Source organism: Eleutherodactylus coqui, chromosome 7 (genome assembly GCF_035609145.1).
Source record: "Eleutherodactylus coqui strain aEleCoq1 chromosome 7, aEleCoq1.hap1, whole genome shotgun sequence".
Lineage (NCBI taxonomy): Eukaryota > Metazoa > Chordata > Amphibia > Anura > Eleutherodactylidae > Eleutherodactylus > Eleutherodactylus coqui.
The window spans coordinates 219,626,269-219,653,489 of NC_089843.1; the positions used below are offsets into that span (position 1 = coordinate 219,626,269).

General features: G+C 48.5%; 1 protein-coding gene across 3 annotated transcripts in view; it reads right to left on the reverse strand.

Moving 5' to 3' along the window:
- CACTIN (cactin, spliceosome C complex subunit) overlaps window positions 1–15,405 on the reverse strand; it is a 28,380-nt gene extending 12,975 nt beyond the window's left edge. The window contains exons 1-6 of one of the 3 annotated variants that reach the window (XM_066574413.1): window positions 14,828–15,405; window positions 13,613–14,785; window positions 10,043–10,463; window positions 9,164–9,259; window positions 6,118–6,263; window positions 4,370–4,532 (exon numbers count right to left, since the gene is read on the reverse strand). In XM_066574413.1, coding sequence (XP_066430510.1) covers window positions 4,370–4,532; window positions 6,118–6,263; window positions 9,164–9,259; window positions 10,043–10,463; window positions 13,613–14,785; window positions 14,828–15,213 — 2,385 coding nt within the window. In that variant the 5' untranslated portion in view covers window positions 15,214–15,405. Of the gene's footprint in view, window positions 1–4,369; window positions 4,533–6,117; window positions 6,264–9,163; window positions 9,260–10,042; window positions 10,464–13,612 lie in introns of all 3 variants that reach the window. The other 2 variants (XM_066574414.1, XM_066574412.1) reach the window with 2 other exon arrangements.
- Between the last annotated feature and the right edge of the window lie 11,816 nt (window positions 15,406–27,221).

A 27,221-nucleotide genomic window follows, 5' to 3' on the forward strand; every position in this document is an offset into this window, starting at 1 on the left:
ACATTATGGAAAATGCAATCCTAGGTTTTGCTCCGCGTCAGATGAAGTTATTCATCTGGCGCTGAAAGGCTAAAAAGGTGGAGTCCGAGATGTTTCAATGGATGGATGGATCGAAAATAATATAAGATTTGTGGGAGAAGTAGTATTTTATAAAGCACTCCTCCGCCCATCCAGCCCACTTTGAGGGTTATAAATCTGTCAAGTCCTTTTAGCAGTGAGGTCAGCAGTGGGGAGGTTGGCCGTGACCATGTCGTCTACTGAGGGAGTAAGATGAATGCCTAAGTACGGGAGCGCGGAGGCGCACCACTGAAAGCCAGTTATTAATTAGGAATTTCCTAACCCTCTCTTGTATATGGATTCCCATCTGTGACTTGTTTGTATGTACTTTGCAGTAAGATACTGAATTGCTTAAGGGGAGAAATCGCCTGCTGTAAAAGAAACCGACAGTTTTGAGCGATCATTTTGCATTAGCTACTAATGGACAAATCAGTCTAACTAGCCTCATTTGCATATATTTAGAGAACAGCGGGTGGCCTTTTCTCTAAATACATCACTTTTGTTCTCCTGCTGGCTGCATATAATGCTATCAGAGCTCCCTTGGAGAACACAGCATGCCCTCCCTCTTATCAGGGATGACGGATTTCATGCTGACCTGAAGTCAGCGATGGACGAAGAGTGCACTGTAAGTGCACGATGGGCGCACATTTACATGTAACAGCTATCGCTCAGAAGCCTCGTTTGGATGAATTTTGAGCGATAATTGTTGCCTTAACTAGACCTGGTCCTTGGGTTTATTCACATGGATCTGTGTGCTGCCCAAGAATTCAACTGCATGCCATGAGCTGGCTGATCACGCATCCCCATTGACTGCATGCCATGTGCTGGCTGATAATCATGCATCCCCATTGACTGCATGCCATGTGCTAGCCGATCACGCATCCCCATTGACTGCATGCCATGTGCTAGCCGATCACGCATCCCCATTGACTGCATGCCATGTGCTGGCTGATAATCACGCATCCCCATTGACTGCATGCCATGTGCTAGCTGATCACGCATCCCCATTGACTGCATGCCATGTGCTGGCTGATCACGCATCCCCATTGACTGCATGCCATGTGCTGGCTGATCACGCATCCCCATTGACTGCATGCCATGTGCTGGCTGATAATCACGCATCCCTATTGACTGCATGCCATGTGCTGGCTGATCACGCATCCCCATTGACTGCATGTCATGTGCTGGCTGATAATCACGCATCCCCATTGACTGCATGTCATGTGCTGGCTGATCACGCATCCTCATTGACTGCATGTCATGTGCTGGCTGATAATCACGCATCCCCATTGACTGCATGCCATGTGCTGGCTGATCACGCATCCCCATTGACTGCATGCCATGTGCTGGCTGATCACGCATCCCCATTGACTGCATGCCATGTGCTGGCTGATAATCACGCATCCCCATTGACTGCATGCCATGTGCTGGCTGATAATCACGCATCCCCATTGACTGCATGCCATGTGCTGGCTGATAATCACGCATCCCCATTGACTGCATGCCATGTGCTGGCTGATAATCACGCATCCCCATTGACTGCATGCCATGTGCTAGCTGATCACGCATCCCCATTGACTGCATGCCATGTGCTAGCTGATCACGCATCCCCATTGACTGCATGCCATGTGCTGGCTGATCACGCATCCCCATTGACTGCATGCCATGTGCTGGCTGATAATCACGCATCCCTATTGACTGCATGCCATGTGCTGGCTGATCACGCATCCCCATTGACTGCATGCCATGTGCTAGCTGATCACGCATCCCCATTGACTGCATGCCATGTGCTGGCTGATCACGCATCCCCATTGACTGCATGCCATGTGCTGGCTGATAATCACGCATCCCCATTGACTGCATGCCATGTGCTGGCTGATCACGCATCCCCATTGACTGCATGTCATGTGCTGGCTGATCACGCATCCCCATTGACTGCATGTCATGTGCTGGCTGATAATCACGCATCCCCATTGACTGCATGTCATGTGCTGGCTGATCACGCATCCCCATTGACTGCATGTCATGTGCTGGCTGATAATCACGCATCCCCATTGACTGCATGCCATGTGCTGGCTGATAATCACGCATCCCCATTGACTGCATGCCATGTGCTGGCTGATAATCACGCATCCCCATTGACTGCATGCCATGTGCTGGCTGATAATCACGCATCCCCATTGACTGCATGCCATGTGCTGGCTGATAATCACGCATCCCCATTGACTGCATGCCATGTGCTGGCTGATAATCACGCATCCCCATTGACTGCATGCCATGTGCTGGCTGATAATCACGCATCCCCATTGACTGCATGCCATGTGCTGGCTGATAATCACGCATCCCCATTGACTGCATGCCATGTGCTAGCTGATCACGCATCCCCATTGACTGCATGCCATGTGCTGGCTGATCACGCATCCCCATTGACTGCATGCCATGTGCTGGCTGATCACGCATCCCCATTGACTGCATGCCATGTGCTGGCTGATCACACATCCCCATTGACTGCATGCCATGTGCTAGCTGATCACGCATCCCCATTGACTGCATGCCATGTGCTGGCTGATCACGCATCCCCATTGACTGCATGCCATGTGCTGGCTGATCACGCATCCCCATTGACTGCATGCCATGTGCTGGCTGATCACGCATCCCCATTGACTGCATGCCATGTGCTGGCTGATCACGCATCCCCATTGACTGCATGCCATGTGCTAGCTGATCACGCATCCCCATTGACTGCATGCCATGTGCTGGCTGATCACGCATCCCCATTGACTGCATGCCATGTGCTAGCTGATCACGCATCCCCATTGACTGCATGCCATGTGCTGGCTGATCACGCATCCCCATTGACTGCATGCCATGTGCTGGCTGATCACGCATCCCCATTGACTGCATGCCATGTGCTGGCTGATCACGCATCCCCATTGACTGCATGCCATGTGCTGGCTGATCACGAATCCCCATTGACTGCATGTCATGTGCTGGCTGATCACGCATCCCCATTGACTGCATGCCATGTGCTGGCTGATCACGCATCCCCATTGACTGCATGCCATGTGCTAGCTGATCACGCATCCCCATTGACTGCATGCCATGTGCTGGCTGATCACGCATCCCCATTGACTGCATGCCATGTGCTAGCTGATCACGCATCCCCATTGACTGCATGCCATGTGCTGGCTGATCACGCATCCCCATTGACTGCATGCCATGTGCTGGCTGATAATCACGCATCCCCATTGACTGCATGCCATGAGCTGGCTGATCACGCATCCCCATTGACTGCATGCCATGTGCTGGCTGATAATCACGCATCCCCATTGACTGCATGCCATGTGCTAGCTGATCACGCATCCCCATTGACTGCATGCCATGTGCTGGCTGATAATCACGCATCCCCATTGACTGCATGCCATGTGCTGGCTGATAATCACGCATCCCCATTGACTGCATGCCATGTGCTGGCTGATAATCACGCATCCCCATTGACTGCATGCCATGTGCTAGCTGATCACGCATCCCCATTGACTGCATGCCATGTGCTAGCTGATCACGCATCCCCATTGACTGCATGCCATGTGCTGGCTGATCACACATCCCCATTGACTGCATGCCATGTGCTGGCTGATAATCACGCATCCCCATTGACTGCATGCCATGTGCTGGCTGATAATCACGCATCCCCATTGACTGCATGCCATGTGCTGGCTGATAATCACGCATCCCCATTGACTGCATGCCATGTGCTGGCTGATAATCACGCATCCCCATTGACTGCATGCCATGTGCTAGCTGATCACGCATCCCCATTGACTGCATGCCATGTGCTGGCTGATAATCACGCATCCCCATTGACTGCATGCCATGTGCTGGCTGATAATCACGCATCCCCATTGACTGCATGCCATGTGCTGGCTGATCACGCATCCCCATTGACTGCATGCCATGTGCTGGCTGATCACGCATCCCCATTGACTGCATGCCATGTGCTGGCTGATCACGCATCCCCATTGACTGCATGCCATGTGCTGGCTGATCACGCATCCCCATTGACTGCATGCCATGTGCTGGCTGATAATCACGCATCCCCATTGACTGCATGCCATGTGCTGGCTGATAATCACGCATCCCCATTGACTGCATGCCATGTGCTGGCTGATCACGCATCCCCATTGACTGCATGCCATGTGCTAGCTGATCACGCATCCCCATTGACTGCATGCCCTACTCTCATCTGTGAAAACTCGCGGCCTGAAAATAAGCCCGTCTGAATGGGCCAGTACGGAGATAAAACACAAATCACCTGGATGTCTTCCAGCAAATCTTCCAGATCAGAGACAGTGAGTCCAGTCAGGAAAGTGTAAGGCTCGTGCATCTCAACAGCCAAATCATCGTCTTCAGCACTGATGTACTTGGCCAACAGATCGATGGGTTTTGCGCGGCCGTCTCTAATGCGGATTTTGGATCTGTTTTTTGACAGAAGAAAAAAAATCCCATAAATCGCTATTCTTAACCAATTCACAGTCCCCGCCCGTCCTGCCATTTACCAGCGTGTCTCCAGCAATACTGAAGAGGCATTGCTTAGAAATGCATTTTTAAGATGTTTCTACCAAATAAACTGAAAAATTGTAATTACAAACATTTGTGCAGAACTACTTAAGCGTTGCGCCTTATTTCCAGCCTTCTGGTCTGAATGGAAATGGGAGGCTGGAATCGGCACACGTGACGAGGCGGAGCTACGCGATGACGCGTAGAAGGGGGCGGAGCCAGAACGCCGCTGCTGCCGGACAGACCCGAAGGCGGAAGACCCTTCTGCGCAAGCGTGTCTAATCGGGCGATTAGACACTGAAGTTAGACGGAGCCATGGAGACGGGGACGCCAGCGCAGGGAAGGTAAGTGAATAACTTCTGTATGGCTCATAATTAATGCACGATGTATATTACAAAGTGCATTAATATGGCCATACAGAAGTGTATAACCCCACTTGCTGCCGCGAGACAACCCCTTTAAGGCGCTGAAAACTATTTAGTTTTTCCCCCCATTTTAAAACTAATGTAGCGCATCTACTACTATATATACTAATATGTTAGGAAATTAAATTCTCATGTCTATGCTTTTTTGAAAGTAATGTATTTTTAAAAAGGTACGTTTTTAACCCCTTCCTGACATTTGACGTACTAGTATGTCATGAGTTTCAAGAGGTTCCTGCATTAGTCTCGACTCGACAGCCAGAAGCGTAAAATGCTGCGCATGTTACATAGTATCTTACCCCTGTGGAGCCGCTGGTAACCCGTCTCATCGCCGCAAAATTATACTGAGCAAGATAGATATCTCACGCACGCTATCATGCGCAGTCCACAGTTTTTTTCGTGTTTATATTTCCGGCGCCGTCCCGTCACCTTTTTCTTTGCACTCACGTATTACGCAATTCCTAATGTGAGCGGACGGATTGGATTCCGCATGCGACTCTGCCTACTTCCATTTTTCTGCATTGCAGATGACCACAGACGCTTGCCGTCGATCATGCATAATACAGAATTTTAATTTTTTTATATTTTTAATTCCCACGCCGTCTCTAGGCGATGACGCGGTTACTCGCAGCCTATCCGTCATGTCAATTGCGGATAGGCCGTGGGTCGGATGGCTTCCATTGACTTCAGTGTAAGCAGTCCGTGCGAATTCTGCATAAGAATAAAACATGCTGCGATTTAAAATCCGCTCACGAAAATCACAATCAGTCCACTTATCTGAGCGGATGTGCGAATGTTCTTTAAATGTGTGCGGAATACCGCGGATCGTCTGCGCGGGTGACAATTGCGGATTCCGATATAGAAATCTTGCCGTGTGAGACCGGCTTAAGACAATATATATGATTGCCTATGAATTACCATGTATTAGACGAGCATACACGCAATATGCAGTAGCCTTACACTCGTATGAGTCCGGCCTTATGCTGTACACATGTCAAGGCGATTGTATGGTCCTTCAGCAGTGGTTGTCACAGTACTGATCATGACAGATATAGATTGTTGCTAAGGACTTTGCACCCACCGCAGTTTGGCCTGATGAAGATGAAAGTTGTCTTCTTGTTCCTCCCAGGTCTTAAAGTGTTCTGCCTCCTTTTCTCGTTGCAGCATCTCCAGTTCCTGCTCTCGCATGGCTTTTTCTCTCTCCCTTTCCAAACGAAGTTGCTTAACCTTTATAAAATAGATCATTTTTATAGCTAAATAGCCCAAAATGGACCCAGATAAGTAGGCAATCCTGACTTCTAAAGTGGCAAGTCTTACTTAAAACCTATTTCTTAAAGTGTAACTCTGTGTAAAACCTGCCAGCTTTCCCGATTCGCTGTTTTTTTTGCAAATGCTCAATCCTAACAAGGTCACCATTCGCCGCATGACTGCCCACTCAATAGGTGTATAGAAAGCGTGCGGACCTCCTTTGTGACAGTCACAGGGAGTATATAGGGGGGTGCGAGCTGTGTCATACAACTGACACCCCCTTGCAATGGGCTTGAATATAACTCAGTTATGACTAGAGATGAGCGAACGTACTCGGATAAGCACTACTCGTCCGAGTAATGTGCCTTATCCGAGTACCGCTGTACTCGTGCTGAAAGATTCGGGACGCTCCGCTGCTGACAGGTGAGTCGCAGCGGGGAGTGGGGCAGAGCGGGCGGGAGAGAAGGAGAGAAAGATCTCCCCTCCGTTCCTCCCCGCTCTCCCCTGCAGCTCCCCGCTCCGCAGCGCGTCCCGAATCTTTCAGCACGAGTACAGCGGTACTCGGATAAGGCACATTACTCGGACGAGTAGTGCTTATCCGAGTACGTTCGCTCATCTCTAGTTATGACCATGGCATCTAAGTGGTAAGACAGAGGTTGTCACCTGGTAGCGGGGTGCAGAGCAATTGTCATGCAAAGCTATGCAGCCAGCCCAACGGACATGACAGGTCCTCTTAAAAAACAATACAAATCCCCCAAGAAGCAGGCCTTCACATGACTACTGACTGAAAACTCAACGTCATGACTCTTGGAAGGCGGGGACAAACGAAACTAAAAGGCTGCTGCCTAAACTGGCTACTTGGGAGAGGGTTAATGTCCCTTTATTATGGTGTTCTGCATTTTGTCTACTTATTACTTTTTATTACCTTTGATTTTATGAGGAGAGAACTTCATGGCACATCGCACATATTAAAAGCCTTGTCTCATATGTCAGCCTTATCTCTCCCCCTAGCAATCAGCTGTAACCACCAGCGTAAGCCGCTTCTAGGCATGCGTTTCCCTGCAGCAGCATTGCATCAAAGCCATTCAACTGAATGGCCGCAGCGGGTCGGCCAGATCAGCTCTCCATTCTGGCACGATTCAAAAGACAAGGTGCTTCCCCATTGTTATTGCCTGGGAAACACAACAATTTCCTAGAAGAGACCGATCTAAAGGAGGTGGCATGCTCCTGCCGCGAGTTACTTCCCCAAATGGTGAGATCCCAAAGATACTAGAATATCCTCGTCTTGGATGAAACGTGCGCCGACCACGACAAGACGTAAGCCACAAGCATCAAGCAATGGGAGTATCTCACATATGACATGACAGCTCCATTATATTGTTATTATGTGATGCCCTTGTAGTATTTGCTGTGCCAAATACCTGGGGCTAAAATGTTGTCATGGCTACCTTAAAGGGGTTTTGTTATTAAAAAAGAAAAAAAAAGGCTATACTTACCTATTCCTCCACAGGCAGACTCCTTAGCACATCTTCTCCTCACTGATCTTAACTAGACCCCCGTGTCAGCTAACCGCAAGCTGGCTGGATTCTCCTTGTTATGAAGCTTGCATTCTCCTTCCGGACGGGTCAGTGAAGGTCATGCAGTGTGACGTAGTGTTCACTGGGTAGGAAGGAATGCTGATCTATTGCAGAGACCACGCGCATGCAGAGTCTCTGAAGTGGATCGGCACTCCCTGCTAGACTGTCATGTAGTGACGTAGCGTACATTCGCCGGCAGAAAGGAGACTGCCTGTGAATGTGCGTAATCTCACAGGAAGTGGAAGAATCAGCCAGCTAGAGATGAGGTGCCCCCCGCCAGCTGGCTGATTCTTGTCATATGACCAAGAGCTGGCAGTGACCTCACAGGTCACATGATGTACTGCCACAGCAATAAGAAGGAGCATTTGTGAATGGGGTAAGTATTTAAAAAAATAATGTGGACAGCATGGGGGACTTATTATGAGGAAAATACTGATCCCGGAAAACCCCTTTAAGGTACGTCCACACAGGGCAGAAATGCTGCGAAGGTTCCGCGCAGTATTGCAGTATGGAAAATCTGCAGCATTTGCAGTAAACGGTATGCGGACGAGATCTAAAAAAAAATCTCATCCACATGCTGTAGAAAAGTTCCTCACAAAATCTGCAGCAGAATTGACATGTGTGCAGATTTTAAATCCACAGCAGGTCAATATATGCTGCGTATTTTCAGTGCCGATTCATCCTCTTCAAATGAGAGGGTTGAAATCAGCATCCAAATCCTCACCATCCGTGCAGATATTCCGCTGAGGATTTGCTGCTGTGGAAAATCCACAACAGATCCGCTAGGTGTGAACATGTCCTTGAGCTTCAGCTGTGCGGACGTGATATGGGGACCTCTGGAATGGTGCCATTCAGTCAAAGTTACACAGCTGGCTTGAATAGCTCCATAACTCGGGCCAAAAGCTCAATTTTTGCTCAAAATTATATTTTAAAAGTATTCCCATTTCAGTCAATCACAGCTGAGATGGGAATACCCTCTGGTGACTGCATACAGATGAGGGCCATAACTGTGGAAATATCTGAGCTCGCCGTGCTACTTCCGTAACTCCCACAGAAGTGAATGTTAATATTCACCTTCATATGTAATATTACTGCAGCATAGCCAATACAGAGGACGGCAGCGTTCAGACACACAGATATGTTCCAGAGACACAAACCCTGCCTGCTACAGGAACCGTTTTCATCAGCCTTCCACCATATGGTACAAAGACATTTCTCACCCCGAGGTTGGCAAAGTAAAACGTATTGAATGGCCCTTAAAATAACAATTTGTTAACAAATGCAGATATAAAATCCCCTCACCTTTTGCAGCTCTAAGCGATTACCTTCTTGGATGTGTTTGTTCCTCTCTTTCAAATCTTTTTCATTAAGATGCCCAATTCCTTTCTTCTCCAATGCCTATAAAAGCACAACCAGATGTGTAAATAAGACTACACAGATAGTCCCCGACTTGCGAACATTTGAGTTACGAATTTCGCTAGATACGAACTATCTGTCCTGCACAGTATGATGCTATGGCATTACATCATACTGTGCAGGGATCGGACAGTATTCTATCAAGCCTGATAGAAGCCTGTCCGGTCAGATCGCGGCTGCTAGGCAGCTGGGGACCTCCTGAAAGGCCCTAGGGCTGTCTATGCAGAGCGCCTATCAAGCCGTGCGCTTGATGGGCACTCTGCATAGACAGCCCTGGGGCCTTTCAGGAGGTCCCCGGCTGCCTAGCAACCACACAGCGTCCCGCGATCTCATCGTGGGACGCTGTACGGGCCCCCTGAACGTCGGGTGCAGGCTGTTTCTTACAGCGGGCAGCAGTTCCGACGAGCCGCGCCGCTCGTCAGAACTGTTAACACTTTAAATACCGCTGTCAGAGCGGTATTTAAAGTGTTAACAGTTCCGACGAGCGGCAGGGCTCGTCGGAACTGCTGCCGCCGGGTGCGCGCTGTAAGAAACAGCCGGCACCCGACGTTGTATGGAGCGGGATCCACCCGCGATCCCGCTCCATACAAGCATTTGTTCGACTTGCGAACAGGTTCCTGGAACGGAACCTGTTCGCAAGTCGGGGACTAACTGTATAAATTACTTGCATCTTCCAGAGGTGATGGAGAGCAGAACGTGATCTGGACAAGCCCGGCATTCCCTGTAGATTCTGCAGCAAGTACAACAATACTTGAGATAACTTACCTTGCTCCAGATGAAAGTGCCCAGTAGGTTATTATCTCCGAATGGGTTGTCTGTATTGGTGTATCCCATATACTCCTCTCCCCAACCCATCTTCTCTCGCTTCTTGCGTTCTTTGGCCTCTTTCTTAGCCAAGCGCCTGGCTCTCTTTTCCTCTGGGGTCTCCATTGCTTTCATCATCTCCCCTTTTTTCTTTTTCTCCTCCTTTACATTAAGATGTTCCTGTAGAGTCAGGTCGGAGTTGGATAAATCACTTGGGCTCTGTGATCTGGTAGGAGATGAGGAGGAGACAGAAGACTCCGAGCACCTTGAACTTTGCCGTGGTTTTCGTGCTTTGCTGCTTTCATCTCCTGATGAAGACTTGTGCGTCTTCTCTTCATCTCTGCTGCTTCTTCTTGTTCTCCTCCGTTCACTAGAAACAGATCTGAAATTGAGGCAGATAAGAAGCAGATAAAGAAATGTTTTATTGTGCTCCAGTGTACATACAAGGTAATATCCCACAGCATCATAGATGTCTCATACACTGTGAAGACCATTGTCCCTGTCAGTGTTTCCCAACTCCAGTCCTCAGGGACCCTAACAGGTCATGTCTTCAGGATATCCTATGGTAAGAACCCCTGTGGCAATGTCTGAGGCCCCGACAAGAATTACATCACCTGTGCAACACTGAGGACATCCTGACAACATGACCTGTAGGGGGCGTGAGGACCGGAGATAGGAAACACTGGTCCTTGTAATGGCCAGCCGCAGGACCGTCCACTTACTAGAAGAACATGTGAGGAGTCATACATCACATGAATAACACTTATCTGGAACTCCTCTGACCACGATGATCACACTTTTTTCCCAAATTTTCAACATTATTATAAAGGCCCAATTAAAGGGGTTGTCCCGCGAAACAAAGTGGGTCTATACACTTCTGTATGGCCATATTAATGCACTTTGTAATGTACATTGTGCATTAATTATGAGCCATACAGAAGTTATTCACTTACCTGCTCCGTTGCTAGCGCCCTCGTCTCCATGGTGCCGTCTAATTTTCAGCGTCTAATTGCCCGATTAGACGCGCTTGCGCAGTCCGGTCTTCTCCCTTCTGAATGGGGCCGCTCGTGCTGGAGAGCGGCTCCTCGTAGCTCCGCCCCGTCACGTGTGCCGATTCCAGCCAATCAGGAGGCTGGAATCGGCAATGGACCGCACAGAAGCCCTGCGGTCCACCGAGGGTGAAGATCCCGGCGGCCATCTTCACAAGGTAAGTATGAAGACACCGGACTGCGGGGATTCGGGTAAGTACTATCTGTTTGTTTTTTTTTATCCCTGCATCGGGTTTGTCTCGCGCCGAACGGGGGGGCTATTGAAAAAAAAAAAAACCCGTTTCGGCGCGGGACAACCCCTTTAAGGGAAACAGTAAATATCTTGGGGAATTCTAAGACTATATACTGTGGCATAACCAAACACAAACACAAACCTTTATCGGCCATCACAATGGTCTGCCTGTGGTCAATTACTCCAAGTGATCCTCTGGTTTCAGGACAAAGTTCTGTCCTGGGACCGGCGGGGTTAGGGATATATTATCTGCAGTGGTTCTTTTCCGCTGCCCTTCCAAATTCAGGCTGTTTTCATAATGGCTGCAGTAATTTTCAAACTACATACTGCCCACTGCTCTATCATAGGCCAGTGCTGGTCACATGAGTAGCTCTGGCCAATCAGAGAGCAGTTAAAATGCGTAAGTAGTCTTAACGCTATTGTGGGGATTAAGTAGTCTGAAGATTACGCTGGCCATCTTACACAGCAGTAGGGGATCGCAGAGAAGCCAGAGCAGAACAGCTGCAGGTAATATACCCCTCCGTCCTGGGACAGAATTGTGTCCCAAAACTGGAAGGTGGCTTTAACAGTCAGAATCTCTTCTACATATCAGCCGAGATTCTTGCTATTGTACAAGATAGCCATTCAGAATCCACCCCTTCTCTGCTGGTCAACCTAAAAAACCGAGCCTGCGCAGAAACGATGGAGCCCTTTAAATATAGGACGCCGGCTTCACCCGAAGGCGCCCTGGCTTTGATAACAAGCAAAAGCCACATCATACATGTGATAAAAGCTTTAAACGTGGGGCAACAGCATGGATGGAGAGCAGGCTGCTGTAAATAGGGCTAGTATTCTGCCAGCAGGGATCAGATAGGGACTGCACGTCCCCCACTTACTTCATGTTGGAATGGATTCCCATATCTAATGGAATGGCTCACTATTCTCTAAAATACATGGTTACTAACTTTTCAACAAACTTGTGTTTATGCGATAACTAGCAAAAGTACAAATAAGGTTATTTACCTGAAATTATGTTTTTGTGCTAAAAAAATCTCCCTAAAGTGCTGCCAACAAGGGGTCTCCCTTGCTTTTAATTTACTGTCCACTGCCTGTTGTCAAAAAACAGAGACGGATTACAGGGAGTGGGTTGTTGTCTCGTGCTGCCCATAGAAGTGAACAGAAAAGAGGGAGACTGAGGCAGAGAGTCACACTTCTGCATAAGTTTTCATTGTGTCACAGTTACTGAAATCCCATCTACACTGCTCAGTACTGCTGTATGTCCTCCATGATGCTCTTACTCAATTCGGTTGGTCGTACGACACATCTTGGAGAACTGTGGTGCAAGAACAGGATTCACCATTCCAGTGTAACAACAGAACTTCAGACCAAACGTCTGCCTATAGGTTCGTATATTTAATATGTCATCAAACAGTCCAGTCATAATATCGACCCTTCGTTGTCGCTCAGCATAGTCGTCCATATTGAAATGAGGGTGCAGCGTGAAATGGGGAACCTTCCTATATTACGGTGCTGCACGTCATAGCAGGTTCTTGCCATTTCACACCGCGCCCTGGTCATTTCCCTACAGATGGCTCTACTGAGAAAGGCCCAACTGGGATGAAATGTCCCTATGAATCCTGTCTGGAACATTGGATGACGAATCTATGAACCTCCAATGAGAAGACGTGGGTGCTGATGTTCTGGTGCCATTACCTGAATCCGTTTACCCTCAGAGGAAATTCAGGCGATTCCTGGGATGCAAAAGTTCCCGGACTTCTCGCTCCTCCATGCTCCTGTGCCACTCCAGCATGAATAGTGCGTGGGCATCGGCTAGATGTGAGAAACCAGGAAAAAAGCAATGGACCCCGTGGGCAGAGAATATTATCAACAGTGCAGGGCAATAGCCTTCCCATAAACCAGCAGCACTCATCCCAATAGGGCCCATCCATAGACATGAAGCATGGTCTACTCACCATGTGCTGCCAGAACATACTATGCCTTACACCAAGGGGGTAAGAATGTTGGCAGATGTCTCCCACACTATTTTGGTGAGATAGACGCCCATCAATGGCTGTTTTTGTAGGGAAATCCTATTATGGACACATTTTCAACTACATGCCAAGTAACAATAATACAGAAGTCTACGTTCACATCAGACGCATTGTGGAGGTAGAGGCCTCATGCATATATGTGTCCTGTTGCCACAGTTGGAACCATACTGAGCAGTAATGGACGCGGCCTTAGGTTGTTCCAGCTTTTCCTACTCCTTACCTGGATTTCCTAAGGCTGTTGTTTATTCTTCCCGCGTTCTTCTGATAACTGGAACGTTCTCGGGATTTCTTTTTCTCCTGTTTTTCCTCACTTCTAGAACGGCCACGATGCCTCCTATTCTCAGAGCCTTTCTGATTGCTGGAAGAACCATGGGGTTTTCTTTGCCTGGAGATTTCCTCGCTATTCGAACATGCACGATGTCTCCTTTTCCCAAAGCTCTCCTCACTGCTGGATCTCCTTCTCCCTGGACTTTGACTTTCAGAATGGGCACGGTTCCTCCGTCTGCCTGGGCTCTCCTTACTAGTAGAGCGCGCACGGTTCCGCCTTCTCCCGGGGTTTTCCTTACTAGTAGAGCGGTTCCGGTTCCGCCTTCTCCTGGGGCTTTCCTTACTAGTAGAGCGGTTCCGGTTCCGCCTTCTCCCAGGGCTTTCCTTACTAGTAGAGCGCGCACGGTTCCGCCTTCTCCCAGGGCTTTCCTTACTAGTAGAGCGGTTCCGGTTCCGCCTTCTCCTGGGGCTTTCCTTACTAGTAGAGCGCGCACGGTTCCGCCTTCTCCCAGGGCTTTCCTTACTAGTAGAGCGGTTCCGGTTCCGCCTTCTCCCAGGGCTTTCCTTACTAGTAGAGCGCGCACGGTTCCGCCTTCTTCCAGGGCTTTCCTTACTAGTAGAGCGTGCACGGTTCCGCCTTCTCCCAGGGCTTTCCTTACTAGTAGAGCGGTTCCGGTTCCGCCTTCTCCCAGGGCTTTCCTTACTAGTAGAGCGCGCACGGTTCTTCCTTCTCCCAGGGCTTTCCTTACTAGTAGAGCGCGCACGGTTCTTACTTTGCCCAGGGCTCTCCTTACTAGTAGAGCGTGAACAGTTCCTCCTTTGCCCTGGGCTTTCCTTACTAGTTGAACGGGCACGGTTCCAACTTCTCCCAGGGCTTTCTTTACTAGTAGAACGGGCACGGTTCCACCTTCTCCCGGGGCTTTCTTTACTAGTAGAACGGGCACGGTTCCACCTTCTCCCTGGGCTTTCCTTACTAGCAGAGTGGGCACGGTTCCACCCCCTTGCCGGGCTTTGACTGTCAGAACGAGCACGGTTCCACTTTCTCCCCGGGCTTTCCTTACTAGTAGAGCGGGCACGGTTCCACCCTCTTGACGGACTTTGGCTGTCAGAACGGGCACGCTTCCACCTTCTCCCCGGGCTTTGACTGTCAGAATGGGCACGGTTCCACTTTCTCTCTGGGCTTTCCTTACTAGTAGAGCGGGCACTTCTAGTGCTAGAATGGGCCTGCAGCTTAGTTAGGCTGGACCTCTCCCCACTACTAGACCGGGCCCGCGGCTTCTTCTCCCCAGAGCTCTCGCGGCTACGACTCCTTCCCTCATTGGTCTCCATCCTTTTGGCCAGGTGTCTCCCATCCCCCTCCTCATCACTCGCGGAGGCTCCGGGTCTCTCTTTCCCACCATTCGGACTGCTGCCTCCATGTGGGCTTCTCTCTTTACTGTTGGAGCACGTCGGGCTGCGGGACTCGTCATCGGAGTCACAGCTATCAGAGCTTTGTCTTCCACGTCTCTTATCAAAACGACGCCTTCGTGACGAAGACCGAGAGCCCTGCGACATGAAGACAGCGGAATCCGGGTCCTGCCTCAATGGCTGCCTGACCCTGCACAGAAGAGAGAACTGAGGGAATGTCAAGCTGAGGAAGCCGTCTGTGAGGTGCCGAGGAGCGGGCCGCGTCCAGGCCGGGGAGCCCGTCGGCGCTCTGCGCCTAGTTCAAACGTACACTTCCGGTACGACGCTAGAGAGGCCGCCGGACAACGTCACCTGTACTTCCGGTTCACACGAGTACACTTCCGGTTCGACTCTGCACGCCGGCGCTTTACTTCCGGTTCACAGCATTGCACTTCCGGTGACAGCGAGAGGGATAGTTCTGAGTAGATTGGAGTGGCGTCTCCGAGGTTCTTCCATACATGCTCCGCTCTAGTAGGCTCAGTCATAGCTGACACTGAGCAGCAGTGCTGCCCCCTAGGTTTCAGTTCATCACTATTTCTGGAATGCCTTGCACGTCCTGTTGCAGCATGTGTATGTGGTTAGAGTGTGAGATCGGGCAGAAAACCGGATGGATATTCCACTCGCTCGCCTGCAATCTGTTTTCTGCAGTTTTACGAGAAATATACGTTTTTCACGTGTGTGAAGAAAAATCTTATTAAGGCCGCCTGCACACGGGCGGAAATCCCACCACTGAAAGTCTGCATAGGAGTGCATTACAATACGCACTCCTATGCAGACGGCCGCGGTTTGGCCGCGCGAAATCTCACGCGGCAAACAAACCGCGGCATGTCCTATTTTTGTGTGGGGCTCGCACTCACCAGGCCGCCGGCTACGGTCTGCGCATGCGGCGGCTGCGCCGCAGCCGGCACATGAAAGAGCCGGGGCCGCCAGGCGCGGGTGAGTACGCGCTCGTCCCTGCAGGCGCTCGGGTCGGGTCCCGCGGCGAGAATTCTCGCTGCCGGATCCGACCCGCTCGTCTGCAGGCGGCCTTAGGAAAAATGCATGACGCTTCCTGCAAGTCACCTGGTTTACAAATCCAATGCCGGTGTTTGATGCACCCATCGGGAATAATGGCGGCTCCTGACCAGAGTCCCCAATAACACATGCGGCGGTCTGTGGGTCTCTATCGCTGCCGGCGAAGAATCACTCCTGGAGATGAGCGACTTCTGTGCGTCTCGCAATGTGAATCACCGGTGTAAGGACTCCCCTAAAGGAGCTCATCCGGCGGGATCCCCCGGGGTGGTAGTGGAAGCACTGCTCCGACCCCTGTGTAGCGGCCAGCGATTGCAAGGGCTCTCCAATTGAAATCAATGGGGGCCGCACCTGTATTGCAGACTGGGGGCCCATTGATTACAAGCACCAACCTCTACACAGGTATCGGAGCAGCGCTTCCATTCCAGCCCAGGTGCATCCCGACTACTTCCTGAATTACCTCTTTAGACCACATCCACACAGGCGATGCGAGGAAATAATCGTATCGGAGGTCCGTGCCATATCGCTGCATTTTCTCACAGCGATACCGCGATTTTGTGGCAAAGTCGCACTCTTGCCGCACAATTTTATAGCACCACCTGCGAAGAGTTTCGTACAGGGCGGGTGGGGGCTTAAAATATCAGCTATACCCCGAAAATAAGCCCTAGCTGCAGTAAAAAAAAAACTATAAAAATAAATAATATATCACCTAAGAAGCGCTGTCTGGCTCCGGCGCGCGTCTCTTCTTCACGTCCGTCACTCGTCTTCAGTCTTCTGACAATCCTTCCTGGATTGGAGGATCAAAATCCCCGCCTCCAAGACGGGCTGGCTATGATTTGTTCACGAGCATCAGGGACTCAGCCAATCAGAGCCTGCACTCAGTGAACCAATCACAGCCAAGCACTGACACTGATTGTCAGAAGAATGAAGACGAGCGCAACACTCTGAGCTAGTTGAAAGTTAAGGTCCAAGATGCGATGCTGAAAGCACTTCTTTTTTATTTAACATAAGGAACCAGCATGTGAGAACGCGTTTCGGGACGAGCCCCTTCGTCAGTTCGGTCAGTTTAAGCACAACAGGATGCCTGCGGGTGACAATTCCAAAGATTTTTGGATCTGTATTATTGTTTTTTTGCTTTTTTTACTGCAGCTAGGGCTTTTACAATAGGATTTCCTACTGTAAAATGGCATTGCACCAAGGATGCTGGTGTAGTAATAATATAAATGTGTTTCTTAAATCAGCCTAGGCAAACATATATATATATATAGTCACATATTCACCTTCATAGGAAAAAGCTAGCAGTGAAATGGTTAACAAGCTCAGTATTATACCCTGGTATGTACAAGTACAATGTTGAAGCTAAACTCCTACATATGATTCCCAGTGCTAGCTATCAAGGGGAGGAACGTCTTATCTATTTACTGCAGTCCTTTGGTTCAGATTGGAGTATTAATAAAGTCTCTGCTGGTTGGGTATATAGGAATTACGTGTTCACATAGCGACATTCACCTGGGACGTAAGCATATGTTAATCATTAGCGTCATTACATACTAGGCCAATCATGAGCTGTTATGATGTTGGAGGGGCGTACATGTAATTGGTGCATCATGTTCAATTATATTTGTATTGTATTTCCTTTGAATAAAGGAGAACAGTATTGGGGGCTGACGGATAACACCAGTCAGTTCAAATACATCTATTCATGCATGAAGCTTCTTATAACCAATCTGGAGCAGACCAGTGAAATCTTCTGAAATATGATTTATTACCATAACAATGTGATGCAACAAAAAGGAAGGCTCCATAGAGAAACAAGGGCTAGAAAAAAAACGCAAATCGCAGCTGTATAGAGCATGCCGCGATTTTTTAGTCTCACAATGTCGCAGGCTACAAAACATAGCTCGCGAGGAAGAACCCATAGGAAAAGCATGGACTCTACATACATGCGATTTGTAGCACTGTTGCATTGCGAGAAAACCGTCCGTGTGATTGCTGCCTTAAGGTCAGAACTCTGACTTGGCCGTTCCAAACCACAAATCTTTTTCAATCACTCTTTAGTTGACTTGTGTACTTTGGTCATTGTCTTGTAGCATCATTCAATGTCTCCACAGCCTAAGGTCATGGACAGTGTTAGCGCAATATTCACTAGTTGGTATGTTTTCAGGTCAAGTTTAAAGAGTTAAATGTTGGAGCTCGAAGAAACGTACAAATCGCACACAAGTTTGATGTGATATGAAGTCATCTGGGTTTATTGTCCATCTGCACTTATAGCATTTACAGAAAAACATTCCAACTAAGGTGAAAGTAAACTAGTTATTGGCCGTAAGAGTTGATGCATGATGACTTGTGTCTCGGGTAAAATTCATCTTGTTGGCGACCTTGAGAAGAGGGCTGCTCCTGGCACGATCAATTGAATTCTTCATAGTTATACCTAAAACTCAGTTAAAGGGGTTTTCCAGGGAGAATATTATTGATCAGTAGTTGATTGGCCGGGGTCCATCGGTTGGGACCCCGACTGATCATTTGAGCAGGCACATGCTGACCGCACGGTAAATGCACGCAGGTTAGAAGTCTCTGTGCCAACCGCTGTGTATTGGCTGGCACTTGTAACTGCAGGCACGGCTCTAATTTAAATCAATGCAAGCTGTGTCTGCAATAACAAGCATCGGCCACTACACAGAGGGCGGCGCGGAGACTTCTGCTTCCGTTCCAACCTCTGTGTATTTGCGGTGCTGACAGCATGCGACCGCTTAGCTGATCGGTCGGGTTCCCGAGCGATGGACCCCAGTCAAACAACTGACCTATCCTTAGCTGAAGGCATGTTTTCGCGCATCCCATTGTGATGGGCGATGAGGTGCGCTAAACACCTAAAAATAGAGCAGACAGCCCACGAAAATCACGGCATTGGAAAGCGCTGTCCAGCACTGTGATCGGACGCATGTCTGCGAGGCCCCATTGATTTCAATGGGAGAGTTATACCGCGATGGTTGCTACAGTGTGATCTAGGACACCAGACAACGGTCATCTAAAGAGCAGGACATCCTACTCTCTGGCCCAGTTTTCTATTGTGGTAGGTTGTGCTACACATTGTACACTTTATTAAGTAGACTGTTAGCGTGTGCATCTGGGACCTGTGGTTCTACAGGTTTCTATGAGCACACCTTCACAGGTGAGCATTAACTGAGCTGGCTGGGTGTGGTATTCTCCTCCAGCCAATCCCCTCTGGTCTGCTGCATATAAATACCAGCACCTCTTGGTAGTAGATGCTGGTCATTTTACTCTGTTGACGCACTTTGTGTTAATCCCAATGACCAGCCTTACCGTTTGCTGCAGACCTCTATGCGGTATGTACCTGTTTTATTCCCTCTGCTGACTGACTGGCGTCGGCACTAGGCCCTTACGGATGGATCCTGTGCACGCTATGTCTGCAGGAGGGATTTCCATCTTTTTCCCCTCTGGGCTGTGCACTCTTTTTGCAGACTTCTGTGACTGAGGCCGGTTGTGTAAAATGCAGAGGTTCTGTTTAAGGGTGCACAATTTTTTACTGCTTCCTATTTGCCATCTTTGCCTTGGTGTCAGGGCCTTTTTAAACAAATCCTGTACATGTGCATGGTTTAGAGGAGTTGCATAATTTATCTATTTTTTTTATGCCTTAAGGGTCCAGAGTCCTCTTTTTTAAAGGGGAGGTAATGTTAGGTTGTGCGTCTGGGACCTGTGGCTCTACAGGTTTTCATGAGCACAGCTTCACAGGTAGGGGTTAATTGAGCTGATTGGGTGTAAAGTTTCTCCAGCCAATCCACTCTGGTCTGTTGCATATAAAAAACAGCATCTCTTGGTAGTAGATGCTGGTCATTTTAGTGCTTTACTGTTTTACTCTGTGTTAATCCCACTCAGAGCTGGTGTTTTGCATGCTTGTCTGTAGTGTCTCTCTCACCTTCCCTGAGGACGGTCTGGACAACTGCTGCATTCTGGGGTGCGTGCATTGAGTAGTGTGTGGTACGGTGACCATGCAGGGGCATGCGCTGCATTAATGTGAATGTCAATGGGACTTTCTAATGTTAAAAATGCATTGCAAGTTTGTGCTCTGCGATTTTTGTGCGATGCGTTTTTAACATTAGAAAGTCCCATTGTTAAAAAAAAACCAGTGTTAAAAAAAATGCAAGTGTGTGGGAGCCCTTATGCATGTGGCTTCTGGATATGGTTCCTGTTCTAGGTGGTATGCATGCTTGACAAAGACCACTTGTATCGAAACGTCGCATTTTTATGGAGTTACAATACACCTGATGGATTCTCCTTTTTAAACTTTAAAAAAGTGGAATTGAGTTCCTGATTGCCGCTCTTGTCTGAGTATGTTGGATCAGAGACTGCTTTGTGATGTCATCAAGGTTCTAATGTGACACTCGCAGCATGGAACCAGGACTGCCATGGCTCAGTGGCCTTTTTCAGTCAGTTTCCACTGAAGTTGGAAGTGGCCAGACCTGTCCTCTCCTATAACCTTCATGAAGCCGCAGGAGCTGGATAGTCGTTCGACAGAACAACTTTATTATTCAGCCCACAAGCGGGAGACAGCGGGCTACAACAATCAAATTGGTTGCTGCTGACATTTTTTGAGGTAGGTTCAATTGTTCCAGGAGGAGGAAAAATGCAGGCTATTTGAAAAAGAGGTTGTTTTGACCTTAATCCCCAGCTGGGGCACCCATATTCTTCATGAAAAAGAGTTACGCAACCCTGCGACCATGTATCGATTACAGGGAGTTAAATAAGATCATGATTAAGAATTGCTATCCCCTCCCCTTGATTCTCGAATTGCTAGAAAGACTCCACTCTGCTAAAATCTTCACCAAACTATATCTAAAAAGGGCTTATAACCTTGTACGGATTCATCCAGAGGATGAATGGAAGACTGTATTTAGAACAAGGTATGGTCACTTCGAATATCTGTTAATGCCATTCAGCCTCTGCAATGCTCCTGCTACCTTTCAGCACTTCATCAACGATGTCTTCCAGGACCTGTTGGACCAATTCGTGGTGGCATACCTCAATGCAATCCTTATCTTCTCTGATAATTTGCAAGAACATCACCGGCATATCTGGGTGGTCCTGGAACTACTCCAAAAGAATCAACTCAACATCAAACTAGAGAAGTGCGAATTTAAACAAACCCAGATGCAATTTCTGGGTTATATTATCTTTCCAGACAGCCTGAGTATGGACCGCAGCAAGATTAAGGCCATCACTGATTGGGCCATTAAAAAAAATAAAGAAGGTACAGCGCCTTACTGGATTTGTGAATTGCTACAGAAGATTTATTAAGGACTTCTCGACGGTTATCTCTCCTATCACTGCTCACACAAAGAAAGAACAAGCATTTTCTTGGTTCCTGGAGGCATAGACCGCCTTAGAGAAACTAAAGTCTATTTTCAGGTTGGCACCAGTGCTGATTCGAGATGAGCGAGCACCAAAATGCTCGGGTGCTCGTTACTCGAGTCGAACTTTCAGTGATGCTCGAGAGTTCGTTTCGAGTAACGAACCCCATTGAAGTCAATGGGCGACCCGAGCATTTTTGTATATGACTGGTGCTCCGCTAAGGTTTTCATTTGTGAAAATCTTAGCAAATCACAAAGTCATGTAAAAAACACAGAAATGGATAGGGCAGGCGAGGAGCAACATGCAGGGCTGCATTTCCGGCTCTGAGGTCTCACTATTAAGCCACAATAGTGGCAAGAGTGAGACCCCCCCCCCCCCCTCCACTGTCAGCATAACGATCGTTCTCTGCCACAGTAACAGCTGTGGCAGAGAAGAACGATGTTAGCCCATTGAATTCAATGGAGCCGGCAATACAGCCGACTCCATTGAAAGCAATGGGCTGCCCGCGAGTGCGGGATGAATTTTCGGGAAGGGCTTAAAAATATAAGCCCTTACCTGAAAATCATCCTAAAATGTGTAAAAATAAAAAGAAAATGTATACTCACCTGGTCCCAACAGACGGAGTTCAGCCCCCTCTGGCCGGCAGTTCTCCTGAACTGCTCTGAGTAGTATTCAGCAGCCGGGGATTTAAAATCCCCGCCTGCTGAATGAGCTGCCTCTGATTGGTCACAGCCTCACCAATCAGAGGCAGCTCTCACTCACACCCATTCATGAATGGGTGAGTGAGTGCTGCCTCTGATTGGCTCAGCACAGCTGTCATTCAGCTGCATTGCCGCCTCCATTGAATTCAATGGTCAGTGCTCGATTAATCGAGACGAGTACCGCGTGGTGCTCGTCTCGAGTAACGAGCATCTCGAGCACCCTAATACTCGAACGAGCATCAAGCTCGGACGAGTATGCTCGCTCATCTCTAGTGCTGATCCAAGACTAGAATTACCTTTTGTTGTTGATGTAGATGCATCCGAATCCGCAGTAGGGGCTATCCTGTCACGAGTTGGCGATAGGATGCAACTACATCCTTGTGTACTTCTGTCGTATACCCTATCACCCGTAGAGAAAAACTATGATGTCAGAAACAAGGAGCTTTTAGCCATCAAGGTTGCTTTCACTTCCAGTTAAAGGGGTTGTCCCGCGCCGAAACGGGTTTTTTTTTTTCAACCCCCCCCCCCCCCGTTCGGCGCGAGACAACCCCGATGCAGGGGTTAAAAAAGAACACCGCACAGCGCTTACCTGAATCCCCGCGCTCCGGTGACTTCTTACTTACCGGTTGAAGATGGCCGCCGGGATCTTCTGCCTCCGTGGACCGCAGCTCTTCTGTGCGGTCCATTGCCGATTCCAGCCTCCTGATTGGCTGGAATCGGCACGTGACGGGGTGGAGCTACACCGAGCCCCATTGAGAAGAGAAGAAGACCCGGACTGCGCAAGCGCGTCTAATTTGGCCATTAGACGGCGAAAATTAGATGGCAACCATGGAGACGAGGACGCCAGCAACGGAGCAGGTAAGTGAATAACTTTTGATAACTTCTGTATGGCTCATAATTAATACACAATGTACATTACAAAGTGCATTAATATGGCCATACAGAAGTGTATAGACCCACTTGCTTTCGCGGGACAACCCCTTTAAGCTGCCTTCTTTTTAGGATTTCATCAGCCCACAGAATCTTTACAAAAATCATAGGGGAACTAGCAGCTTCAATCTTAATTGTTCCTTACCTAGTCGACATCTTACTCGTAGCAAAATCCAGGGAACTTCTAGTAGAGCACCTAGTGCTGACTATTCATCTGCTCCAATTCTTGGGGTCGATAATAAATTGGGAGAAATCCAACATAACCCCCAGCCAAGAAAAGTTGTTCCTGGGCATCATGCTCAACTCAGAATGCCAATGTTCCTTCCTTCCAGTCTGAAATTCAGGGAATACAGCTACTGGTCAAGAAATTTCTAAGGAAGAAAGCATGCCCAATCAGGGAGGCCATGTCTTTCTTACGGAGTTTGACTTCTTGCATTCCACGGGTAGCCTGGGCTCAGGCGCACACCAGATTCCTACTGAACACAGTTCTCTCAGCCTGGGACAGGAGGCAGTCCTCTCTAGGGACAAGGATGCGTATAGAGAATTCGGTAAAAGCATCTCTGCGCTGGTGGATGTCAGCTTTAAACCTGTCGAAGGGAGTTAATTCAATTCAGAATCTGTCCATACGCGTAACAACGGACGCAAGTGCCTTGGGCTGGAGAGCTAATGTAGGAGACCAATTTCTGCAGGGGTCATGGCCCCCAGAGATAAAAAGTCAGTCATCAAATTACAAAGAACTTCAGGCAATTTGGGAAGCCCTGCAACAGTTAGGGGAAGTGGTGCACAATCAGCATTTAAGAACCCTGTCAGACAACACCACAGCAGTAGCTCACATTCGGCATCAAGCGGGAATGAAGTTCCCAGCCGTACAGGATCTGTCACAGAGAATCTTCCACTGGGCTGAAGATCGAGTTTTATCAATTTCTGGGACAACCTAGAAGGAACCTTGAATCAGAAGGTGGACCTTCTCAGTAGAAGGCATGTAGACCCTGAAAAATGGTCTCCCTCTCGGGAAGCCTTCAAGATTCTGACAGACAAGTGAGGAGTCCCACAAATAGATCTATTCGCAGCAAGAGAAAACTACAAGGTAAAGAACTTTTTTTCCCTCAAGCCGGGGGAGCAGCCGACAGCAGTAGATGCCCTGTCCCAGAATTGGGGCAAAGGACTGGCTTATGCATTTCCTCCAATCTCTCTAATCCAGAGGTCCCCAACTCCAGTCCTCAGGGACCACCAACAGGTCATGTTTTCAGGATCTCCTATGGTAAGAACACCGCCGGCAATGTCTGAGGACTGATAATAATTACATCACCTGTGCAACACTGAGGAGATCCTGAAAACATGACCTGTTGGCGGTCCCTGAGGACTGGAGTTGGGGACCCCTGCTCTAAGAGTTCTCCAGTACTTCCACTCCCAGAGATGTACACTAATCCTAGTGGCTCCCTTCTAGCCAAGGAGGAGCTGGTTTCCGCTCCTGCAAAACATACGCCTACAGGATCCAGTCCTCCTTCCTGCTCAGCCAGATCTTCCAACGCAGGGTCCTTTAAACCACCCAAACATAGCCAGGCTCCACTTGACAGCATGGATGTTGTAGAATCCCTGCTGATAAGGAGTTTTTCTCAGAAGGTAACCCAGACCTTGCTATCTAGCAGAAAAGCAACTACTAGCAGTATATATCAGAAGGTCTGGAAACAATATATCTTATGGGGTCAGGAGAAGAAATTCCAGGTTTCCCCCCCAGACATCCCCATAATTCTGGAATTTCTGCAGGAAGGCCTGGATATGGGCCTCTCCCCGAGCACATTAAGGGTCCAAATAGCGGCCCTTAGTGCCCAGTTCAACACCAAATTATTCAAAGTTAGGTGGGTCAATAGGTTCATGACAGCAGCAGACAGGTTGAGGCCAAGAACCACAAATCTATTCCCTGACTGGAACCTAAATTGGGTCCTCAGGGCTTTGTCTTCATACCCGGTGGAACCCATAAAACCACTCCCAATCCGAATTCTAATGATAAAAACATTGTTCTTAGTGGCTATTACTTAGTCCAGGAGGGTTAGCGAACTACAGGCTTTATCTGGCCGCCACTTCTTCCTCAAATCAGCAATACTAAAATAATGTTGAAATGAGACCCAGCTTGTATGCCCAAAGTAGTGTTACCTTTTCATAGGGCTCAGGATATAGTAATTCCCTCATTTTTTGATAAACCTAGGGACATTCGGGAACGAGAATTTAACTGGATGTCAGGAGAGCGGTCCTGCAGTACATTAATGCCACGTCAATGTGTTCATCCAATTCTTCAGACCCAATGGGGGTAAGAGGGCAGCAATAAGCTCCACAGACAGATGGATTTGCCTGGCTATTACAGAGGCTTATAGGGCATTAGATAAAGAAGTCCCCTCTGGTCTTAAAGCCCACTCTACAAGGGCAGTATCCTCTTCTTGGACTGAACATAGCTCAGAGTCCGTAGAACAAATATGTAAGTCAGAAGTATGGAAGAGGCCACATACTTTCATTAAGCATTACAGGGTGGTTGTGCGATTAGATGAAGAATTGGCCTTTGGCAAGCCCTCTCAGCAGTAATCCCACCCTGAAAGATTTTAGTTGGTACGTCTCAGGTGGTGCTGTCATGGAGATGACTGAGAAAAAGATGATTATACCTACCTGATAAATCGGGTTTTCAGGAGTCTCCACGACAGCACCCGTACATTCCCCCCCAGAAAAATAGAATTTAATTTCCATTGAAAATAAAATATGTAAAAAATACCGGTTTAGGTAATAATTTTAGTTAAGGCTCCTACTCCTGGCAATTCGTTAGAAGTCACTGAGGAAGGTGGGAGAGGGGGGAGCTTTTAAGCTTTCTATGGTGTTCCTGGCCTACCGGGAAGAGGTGATCTCACGTGGTGCTATTGTGGAGACACCTGAAAACCCGATTATCGGGTAGGTATAATCCACCTTTTTATGTTGTCCAGGGAATTCCCAAGGAACTGGAGTTGATAAAAGAGACCTTAGCCAGGGCAGCATCATGGGAGTCTACTCTGTTAGATAGGGAAGAGACAGCGCCGATTACTCGCTTCGCTATGTGTTGTACTTCTGACTAAACTGAATTTAATTCTGCTTTATAAGAGGACTCCAGCATCACGATATAAGATTCCATGTCCTTCCTTGTAGGAATGGATCTAAGCTAAACTCTCGGCTCCCTTAATTCATTGATGTGCAAGGTTGCTGTAAAGGCAGGTAGGGAGAAGCACCATAGGCAGGAGATTTAGATGAAACATGAGGCTTACCACCAGTCATCAAGAGAGTTGTATGATCCTGTGTAGAGGAGGATGGGTTAAATAGTACCTTTTGTACTGGTAATAGGATGAGTAGTACCTCTTGCACAGGCTGTGGTACTGCAGGGTGTAGTGGTCACTGAGCAGGCTCCAGTGTCAGCATGGGCCTCTATTTGGTCCTTCAAAGTCCCCTGAGTGGAGACAGGGCTCCACAGACCGTCCACATATGTGACGAGTGGCCATTCTTTGGGCACCATTACAACTTTGCGAGTAGGAGAGCAAGCTGGAGGGTCAGCCTCTGGCGGCATTGAAAGCCCGGTAAAAGCCGCTGCTTGCATCGCTGAAGTAGTCGCTGCACTGACCTACATTACCAGTCAGGAATTCTCTGGCTGGCGCTCCAATTCCTCCATGTCCTGCAGGGTTTCTCCTGGGGAGCCTCTGTTGAGGTACCTGCCGATTCCCAGAGCTGTAGGCATTCCCACCTCAGCTTCAGGGGAGCAGTGAGAGAGCCCTTTCTTCTAAATTGCATCAATATGGACAACAAGTAGTATTGTAGAGTGCTGAAGTGGGATGAGGGCCTAGTCAAGGGCCGGAGCAGCATGGAGATGCAACCTCACTCACCATAGCCTGGTCCCCCCCCCTATTTATACAGTTGAACATTTTGGGGTTTCACTTTCTTTGCCAGCTTTGCTTTTAGCCCTTTTGTACATGTAGAGGGGTAGGTGGAGGTACAACTGTTCGACAGATAGAGATTCAAATAATATTGTTCTATGTTAAGGCTGACCTCCACTTTCCATAACGAAGTGGCTACATTGCTGGTAACAAGTCAGTGCAACGA